Source organism: Xenopus tropicalis, chromosome 10, assembly GCF_000004195.4.
Source record: "Xenopus tropicalis strain Nigerian chromosome 10, UCB_Xtro_10.0, whole genome shotgun sequence".
NCBI classification, from domain to species: domain Eukaryota; kingdom Metazoa; phylum Chordata; class Amphibia; order Anura; family Pipidae; genus Xenopus; species Xenopus tropicalis.
Window position 1 is genome coordinate 12,010,797 of NC_030686.2, and position 9,354 is coordinate 12,020,150.

The 9,354-nt window shown below is 40.3% G+C and overlaps 1 protein-coding gene across 1 annotated transcript; it reads right to left on the reverse strand.

Annotated features, from left to right (window-relative positions):
* Nucleotides 1–5,438: 5,438 nt before the first annotated feature.
* Nucleotides 5,439–9,153, reverse strand: hoxb2 (homeobox B2). Its single transcript, XM_012952878.3, has 3 exons — nt 8,970–9,153; nt 8,019–8,570; nt 5,439–6,517 (listed from the first exon to the last, which is right to left on the reverse strand). Exons 2-3 carry the CDS (start codon nt 8,380–8,382, stop codon nt 5,859–5,861), a joined length of 1,023 nt encoding a protein of 340 aa, XP_012808332.1. The 5' UTR covers nt 8,383–8,570; nt 8,970–9,153; the 3' UTR covers nt 5,439–5,858.
* Between the last annotated feature and the right edge of the window lie 201 nt (nt 9,154–9,354).

The following is a 9,354-nucleotide window of genomic DNA, read 5'->3' on the forward strand; positions in this document are numbered from 1 at the left end:
TTCACCCTTAGATAACTTTGTCCTCAACTTAGATGGCATTGTTCAACTAGCATACGAGTATACTGTTAGGATAATAATTGGATCTCCAAGAAACTGTGAGTGCACTTTTATACTGAACTTTTGTACAATACTATATATATATTTATAGGTAAATAGTTACAAAGATTAGGTGCCATGGGTTTAGAGATACTGGGTGAAAGAAGTCCTTGCCCCATAGCAGACACGGAGATCCATTACTCCAGATCGGTAAATCTTTGGCTCATTTAACTTCCAATGTAGAGAGCCAAACTATCCGATAGTGTAGAAGACTTTGGGAGCTTTTAGGTGTTCCAACTGTATGGATCCCATTATTTCCAGGGCCGTGTAAAGCCACGTGTCAGTGTGGTATGGGCAGCTGTTAAGAAGCTAAGCTTAGGGGTCATCACAAATCAAGAGGAAAATGGTCTTGTATCTGTCTTGTATTGTAACATTTGTATTCCATATATACAGTATAATGTGAGTGGGCCCCTAAGCTCAGGTAAGTGCCAGCAGCACAGAGTATGTGCAGGGAATCAGCAGAAAAGAAGATGGGGGGCTACTGGGGCATCTTTGGGGGCACAGATCTTCCCTGCTAAAGGGCTGTGGGTGCCTTGGGCTGGTACAGAATCATAAAGTACAGCATTTCTTGTCTATTTCTTTGTTAAGCTTTAATACTTCTTTAAATAAGGCCTATTGGTTATGGCCCTACCTATAAAGTTATTTTTTTTTACTGTAAAGAACTAAAGACTTTTTTGTCTCATGTCTTTTGGCCTATAGCAGTGCTGTCCAACTTATCACATGTAGTGGGCCGATTATTTCTCATACAGCATGGTCAGGGGCCAGATGAAAATAAAAGTATGTTATACAGTAAAGTCTATGGAGCCTCTGAGCAGACTGCCAGCAATAAAAATACTTTGGAGGCCACATCTGACCAAAGGGCCTCCAGTTGGACAGCCCTGGCCTATAGTATTACTGCCTTCATATTTATATAGTAGGGATGCACCGAATCCACTATTTCAGGATCCGGCTGAACTGAATCCTAACCCTAAAGGGCTAAAGAGAACACAGCTCTTTGCGCACAGTGTTTATGTGACAAAAAGTTGTGATTTTAGGGATTCGGATTGCTCAGTGGCATGGATTTGGCCAAATCTGAATCCTTCTGAAAAAGGCAGACTCTTGGCCGAATCCTGGATTTGGTGCATCCCTATTACATAGTAGAATTACCAATTGTACATGAATGATATAAGTTGTCCAGGGGCCAAGGCTTTAGCTGAGACATCTGCCCATGTACATTGGTAGTTGTCAACTCAGTAAATCTGCATGTATGCACTACCATCTTCATTCCCAAGGGGGAGCAGTTATGCGTATACCCCTCACAATGGTTTCCTTGCCTTGCCAGCTTGTAGTTAGGGTGGGCTGCCTGCTTTGGTTTAGCCGTCGCACAAACAATAGGCAAACTGTGTTGTACAGACAAGGTTGCAGAGAAGCACGTCCAGCTTTCATGCGCTTTGCTTTGTCTTCTAGAATCCCTGCATTGACTTTTCATCCATTATAGGTGACAATTCCCTGGTCAAGCCTCAAACCTTGGAGCTTAGTTCCTCGGTTCCATTTTGGATTGATTGATTCCTCGGGTTTCTATGACCCTTCTTAACCCACCCCCCACCTCTCAAAACTTCTTGTTGCAGTGTCATTCCCCCCAAATGAATTCTCCCCCTGTTTGGCTCTTGCCCTAACCATGTGAAATAGACAGTGCTCCTGTCCCAGCTGGGGGATTTCGTGCTGCCTGTCACCAGTAAGTAAGGTTGTCAGCACATCTGTATAACTCAACAATGACCTGTCCAGGCTCATTGCTTTAACTCCTGCCTCCATAAAATGATCATTTCTGTCACACTGCTTCGTCTTCTCTGGCTTTTCCACATTGTCTTTCTCAGTCGCTAGTTACAGAAACATATAGTATTACCCATGACGCCATTAATTAGGTTGTTTTGGGTATGACATCATAAGTTTAAAAAAATACAAGTCATAAAGAAGGCTTTGTAGAATGGGGATCTGATGCAATATACTATGTATTCCATAACAGCAGATTGACTGGTACAAAAGGCTACCTAATGGCCATTCAGCCATGTGATAAATAGATGGATCCACTGGTATGTCAGGCAATGTATACACATCACTACACCTATGAAATGTGGAAGCTATATGTAAACCAAAAAGAAAGAAGAAAAAAATACATTTTACATTTCAGAGCCCTGTAGATGACTGGTTGAAATGTGGCCCCTGTCACAGATTTGGTCTTGCCCCATTATCTAAACTGTGTCCGAGGAGCCCCCTGCTGGACAGAACCTTCTATTAGCATTGACCTCCTATGAAAGTCTCTAAGTTTGTCTCACTCCCCCATTTTATTTTTTTTTAATCTTTTTTTTATTTTCAATTCTGGGTGACAAATTGCCACCCATGGGAGATGCTTTCCTCTATATTTGGCAGAATCACATCTAGGGGTTTTACTGGTACTGACAAACCACATGCCAGACTCCTCCTATATCACAGAGTATGGTTGGGAGATGGTTGTTAGAGGAATAGGCAATAGCCCCAAAAGTTTTGGGGTGCATGGATATGTCACATTATCTATTCCACATTCCACTGCTTGTTGTTTGTTTCTAGGGTGTTGTTTAACTCTTTGCCTGGAGGACCCTTCCTACGTGTGGATGTGATCTTTGTAACTCATTAATTAGTTTGTAATCAGTTATTCACTTCCTTTTCATTTCTGTTTTGTGCTGTAGGTAGAAATGTTACTGTATTAAAGAAATCATGGAGACATGCCCTAAGCAGCAGGAGGGCCCATTTTGTGCTTCATATGCTCCATACATACCTAAAATGGATGTAGTACAGCCAGGGGCCAGATTTGGACCTCCAAAGGATTGTTATTGCCCCCACTCTTCTCAGAGGCTCTATACACTTATGAAGTATAGTATAGTAGAGTAGATATATAGTCTAATTGAATCCGCCCCCCCCCCCCCATGCTATATGGGATATAACTGGCCCACCTGTAGTCAGTTGGATAGCACTTACAGAAGGTATTTATGGTTTATGCTACACACAAAGCTTTTCTTTAGAACCAAAAATTAGAACTCAGGGAATCATGGGAAAAGACAAGACATACAAATTACTCCCTGTAGACTACAATGTATTCAGAACTGCTGGTTCATTAGCACTAATACAGCCTTCAGATTGAAAGCCATAAATCCAAACTTGCCTGCAACCTGTTTCTGTGTTGGTAGATCTCCTCAGTGTAAGGTGTTGGCACATAGCACACTTTGTACTTATGTTATTGAGTCAACATATCACTTACCCCCTGGTTCTGAACCCTAAACTTCAGTCCTTCTGCTTCTCAGAGTGGATCTCCATGATCCACAGCTAATGCATTTAATATAATCAAAACCTCCCCCCTTTCTTCTACAGCACTGTCAGCCTTCCCTCAACCTCTCCTGGTTGCTTTGGTGGTGGTGGGGCCCAACCTGCAAACCAGTTTGGGTGAGAATTTGGGAGAAAGGCCATATCATTTCCTAGACACACTAGAAAGCCCAACTTGTCAGTTAGGGTAAGATTCGGGGTGAATATTTATTTGTTCACAGTTATTTCATCCATAGATCATAGAATATCTGATATACCATATACTAATATTTCTATTTTTCTACCCATATAATGAGCTAAGTGGATCCCTGACCAAAGGAAACTTTGTTGCATATTTAAGGAGGCTTGAACTAAAAAGATCTCCCTTACTTTAGGCCTAACTCCACATTTCTTGAACCTAGAGCCCACTGGGACATAGACCATGGAACCCTGAAGCAACAGCAGTCCTGTAGCCCTAACCAGTCTGTGAATCCCAGTACCCAGTCCAATGGCCTAGTCTTAGAAATCCACTAAATCAAATCCTGTTTCTCTGAATGACTGATGCACCAGGCCCTCTTTCTAACACAATAAAACTCTCCTTCTCCTTCTAACTGATCCATTAGGCCCTTGCCATTTTGCTTTTAAAAGCAGTATACAATAACATCACCTTCATAAAAGGCCCAGTTGTATTTTTGCTATATTAAGATCACTTACTGATTATTAAAATCTGAACTCATAGAGGCCTACCATCAGTCCAGTGCCTTCTTGTGGCAATGGGAATAAGCAATATATGTAGCCAAGAAGCCTTTGCACTGAAATATTACCCAGCTATTTGGGGGTTAAATGTAGCTGAGTGCATGTTTCCTTGTTAGCAATACTGGAATATACCGGTTTGATTGTAAGCTCACATTCATTCTTCATTTCCTCCTCCTTTCATTCTCCCTTTCTTTACATTTACATGTAATGGGCAATGCAGTGCTTTCTCCTAACACACATACTATATATATATATATTTACTGTAATATGTGTGTGTGTGTAATATGTAGCCAGAAAACATCCAGACCCTAACTGCAAGCAATCCCCATGTAGATAACTAACGTTACACAAATGTCATGTTTTGTTAGCTGGTGATTGTTGTGACAGGGGCAGGTTTTGTGCATTGCTGTGCTGGGAGCTGAGTGTGTATGTGTGTGGGTGGGTGTGCAGAGCCAAGCGTATTGTCTGGCCTTTTCTGGCAGCGCCATTTTGAAGGCCCTTTCTAATGGTTTCTCTCTCTACCTTTATTTCTTTCATCTGAGCCTTAGAAATCTGCAATGCTCCTATTTAACATCGAATATTTACAAGTTATATTTCGAAGAATTCATGTATGTTCATGATATATATACACATATATTCTAATGTATGTATGTATGTATTAATATATATTTTTTAACGTAAAATAATTTTGCTTTGTATTTTCTCACCGCATTTGTATAATCTTTAGTAAGACAGACTATATTACATCGTATTTCCTATTAAACAATGTAGCTCCAACAATAACTTTCGTAAAAGATAAATATAACCTTTACTTTTTAGCACTGCATACAATTTCTTACTACAAAAATTGCCTACCCGTAATCATTCTGTTTTACAAAATAAATGAATTACTGATCATAATATTATTGACAATCTCAGTAATATATATATATATTTAACACAGCAGCAACGTGTATTTTTTTTTTTTTTTAAAACAAATGCCAAAATAGTAACCTCTAAAAGAACTAAATCTCACAATCCTTATTTAACTTAAATATATAAAATAATAAATCCGTGGGTGGATTTTTATTTTAAAGCAAATATATATTACATAGGTTTCAAAACAAATAATTCGATATACATTTTACACGATTTGTAGGCCACACGTTTCCCTAAATATTGTATAAATCTTAACTAATGGGTAGTTGTAAATTCCTCCTTTATTCTGAAGTTGAAATTTTTATTTGTTTATCTGAACCTACTCAGAGTTAAAAACGAATTAAAAACTTGGAAAGCTTGGTAATAAACGTAAGATTTATTAACATGGCGAAATCTTAACATACATTTTATTATAAAGACATTTATATAAACTAGGAAAATAACGTACAATAAATAATTATCAAATCGCTAATAAAGGCTTTACATAAATAACATAAAACGAAATCTGCATAATGAATCCTGTATAACAAAATCGAAAACGTACCTTGAAATTCCTGAGACTTAAATAAATAACAATTGATCCATTTGTCTAATCCAAAAAAAAAATGCCTTCTAATTAGCAAGCAAATGAAAATAGCTAATTTACGCGGTTAGGATACATAAATACTGATATGACTAGCGACGTGTGTCTGATATTTTAAAATAAATATAGAGGACACCTTCACGCTTTAGTATATCTAAGATTAGACTTTGCAAAAAAAAAACATTAATTTTCGTTAAAAATCTAAGTTCTGCAGATCTTTGCTACAAAGTGTGCTGGTAAGAAAGTCAATATCTTCCTCTGAGAAGTGGACAGGACTATGGAGAGAGCCGTGCAGGCTTGTGATACCGTCTGAAATGTGTAGGCAGGAGTCTGAGGAGAATAAAGTCAGCTCTGACAATAAGGAATTGTCGGGGGTTTGTGAGAGTACATTGTCCATGCTACCCACCTCTATTCTGCCCTCGGAATCAGTAGTAGGCGTTGGGTATAAAGGGCTGCTGGGGGTTAACTCCTTGCTTGAAGGCATTGCTGTGCTGGGATCTTTGCGGATCTCCTGTTCCCTTAAAGAGTCATTACTATCCAATCCCTGGTGATAGACCGGACTATCGTCTCCATCGTCCAGGGGTTCGCCATCTTCGGGGTTCGAGTAACTGTGCTCCCCGTCCTGCGAGTCCTTGTGCTGGGTTTGTCTCTTGTGCTTCATCCTCCGGTTCTGGAACCAAACCTTGACCTGTCTCTCAGTCAGATCCAGCAGAGCCGCTATCTCCACCCTCCTGGGTCGGCACAAGTATTTATTAAAGTGAAATTCTTTCTCCAGCTCCAGGAGTTGGGTGTTGGTGTATGCGGTGCGCAGTCTTCTGGATCCGCCGCCGGCATCGTGCAGCCCAGGGGGTTCTGTGGGGATAAAACAGGGTTCCTTTATCTAGAACCCACCATTTGTCCCACCATCTGTCCCACCGAGCACCTCTCTTAGGGAGTTAACTCTACTACTGCCATGTGGCCAGTGGATTTCTTCTGGCAGCTGGAGAGTTAACATTCCTCAGACTGTGCTGGCTACAAACTAAAGATGGATCAGGTTTCTATCGTCACTGTTATGGCCCAGCCATTTCTATATCATCTATCTATCTATCTATCTATCTATCTATCTATCTATCTATCTATACATCTATCTATTTATCTATCTATGCATTACCACTGCAGTTAAATACATTACCACTTACAGGATCCCCCCAAGAGTGTGGTTGCCCATCATCTATCTAGTTTTTCTGACCCTATATTAATCTCAAACAAACATATCTATCTATCTATCTATCTATCTATCTATCTATCTATCTATCTATCTATCTATCTATCTATCATCTATCTATCATCTATCTATCTACCTATCTATCTATCATCTATCTGTCTATCTATCTATCTATCTATCTATCATCTATCAATCTATCTATCTATGCATCTATCTATCTATAATCTAATTACCACTCCAGTTAAATACATTACCACTTACAGGATCCCCCCAAGAGTGTGGTTGCCCATCATCTATCTAGTTTTTCTGACCCTATATTAATCTCAAACAAACATCTATCTATCTATCTATCTATCTATCTATCTATCTATCTATCTATCTATCATCTATCTATCTATCTATCTATCTATCTATCATCTATCAATCTATCTATCTATGCATCTATCTATCTATAATCTAATTACCACTCCAGTTAAATACATTACCACTTACAGGATCCCCCCAAGAGTGTGGGTTGCCCATAAATAAGATGATATGGTTACATACAATGCCATGATTGGAGAAAATGTTCCCAGTAAAGATATCATTTCTAGATATATCACTTGGTGTGTTACATTCGTTACAAAATAGTAACAATATAGGCCCACTGTGCCCCTTACTTTCTATATCCAATGTATCCCACTTTCTCTATACAATGTATCCCACTTTCTCTATACAATGTATCCCACTTTCTCTATACAATGTATCCCACTTTCTATATACAATGTATCCCACTTTCTCTATAGAATGTATCCACTTTCTCTATAGAATGTATCCCACTTGCTATATACAATATATCCACTTTCTCTGTACAATATATCCCACTTGCTATATACAATATATCCCATTTGCTATATACAATATATCCCATTTGCTATATACAATGTATCCCACTTTCTCTGTACAATATATCCCACTTGCTATATACAATATATCCCATTTGCTATATACAATATATCCCATTTGCTATATACAATATTTCCCACTTTCTATATCCAATGTATCCACTTTCTCTATAGAATGTATCCCACTTGCTATATACAATATATCCACTTTCTCTGTACAATATATCCCACTTGCTATATACAATGAATCCCCTAGAATACCGACCTGCAGGAGACCCCCCTGCAGACTCAGGAGGGGGAATAAGGGCCTGGGGGGACCCTTGGCTGCTCTTCTTTGCCGATTTCTTCTCTTTCATCCAGGGGAATTCGGTAGCCAAATGGCCAGGCTGGACCTGGGGCTGCTGGAGCAGGCCATTCTCTGCTCGTTTTTGGCTTTTGGGCCGGATCTGGCTGTCGGAGCCAGGATTCAGGCTGGGGATGGTTTGCTCAAAAGGAGGAGGAATTAATGTCGAGTCCTTGATTGATGAAGTTTGAAATGTCTCCAGGACAGCAGGGAAGGACGTCAGGCACTCTGCGAGCGAAGGCTGGCTGTTTATAAACCCGATCTCCCTCTCAAATTCCAAATTCATGGCTGCCCTGAGCCAGGCCGGGCTGGGAGAGCCAAATTTAGGGTCCCCGTAATCCACAGGCCCTATTATTGTATATTGCTGATAAATCAGGCGTATGGGGACCCTCCTGTAATAAACTGAACACTGGGCGACTTGCAGCCAATTCCTGGTCACATGACCAGGGCTGACCAATGGGGAGCGTAGGCCTGCTGGAAATAGAAAGCATTATAACTGTGAATTAAATCCTATAAATGTATGTGAGTGTGTTTGGGGGGGGGGGAGTGATGCAAACTGCTCGATGATTAATGCGGGTAAAACTAAATGTGGGTATAACCACTGTAAGCAGAGAACACAGGGATTAATTCCTGTTTGGGAAGGGTTGGAAAATGGCACATTTCTCCATTAGCAATATGGAATGTAGCCTTTTCTGTGTAAACATGGTTATCTGATAGCCAGCGAGTTTAGCGCAAACAGGGAAATGCGGAAGGTTATCTGTCAGTAGCCAGGCGTTGCTAGGGGCCAAGCTGGGTAGCATTCAGGGTTATTTCAGGAAGGGCTGAGTGGCCCCTGACCCGGGTTATTTTCCAGCACAAGTGAGGGACACTTACTGCTTCTCAGGAATAAATCCTGCTGGAGAGGCCGCTGAGGATCTCTGGGAACCCTACCCGGCTGCACAAGGAGAGTGATCAATCTCACAAGTGGAAAGGTAGTGTCAGAAAGGAATTTCACCCATTATTGCAACCGACATGGGAAAGAAACCGAGAAAATCTCAGCACACACAAAAGAAAAAAATATTACAGCAGCAAAACGAGAGAGGAAAAAAAAAAAAGCAAGAGCTCAGTCTCATTGCAGCATGTGGACTGGGAATGAGAGACTCTCCCGAGCACTTCATGGCGGCAGGGAAACTTTGTGTTCATTTAAAGAAAAAAATGTGTGTGGGTGGTGGGTGTAAATCAGTGACTATTGTGCAAAGCTCTAGTAGGGCTGGAGTAC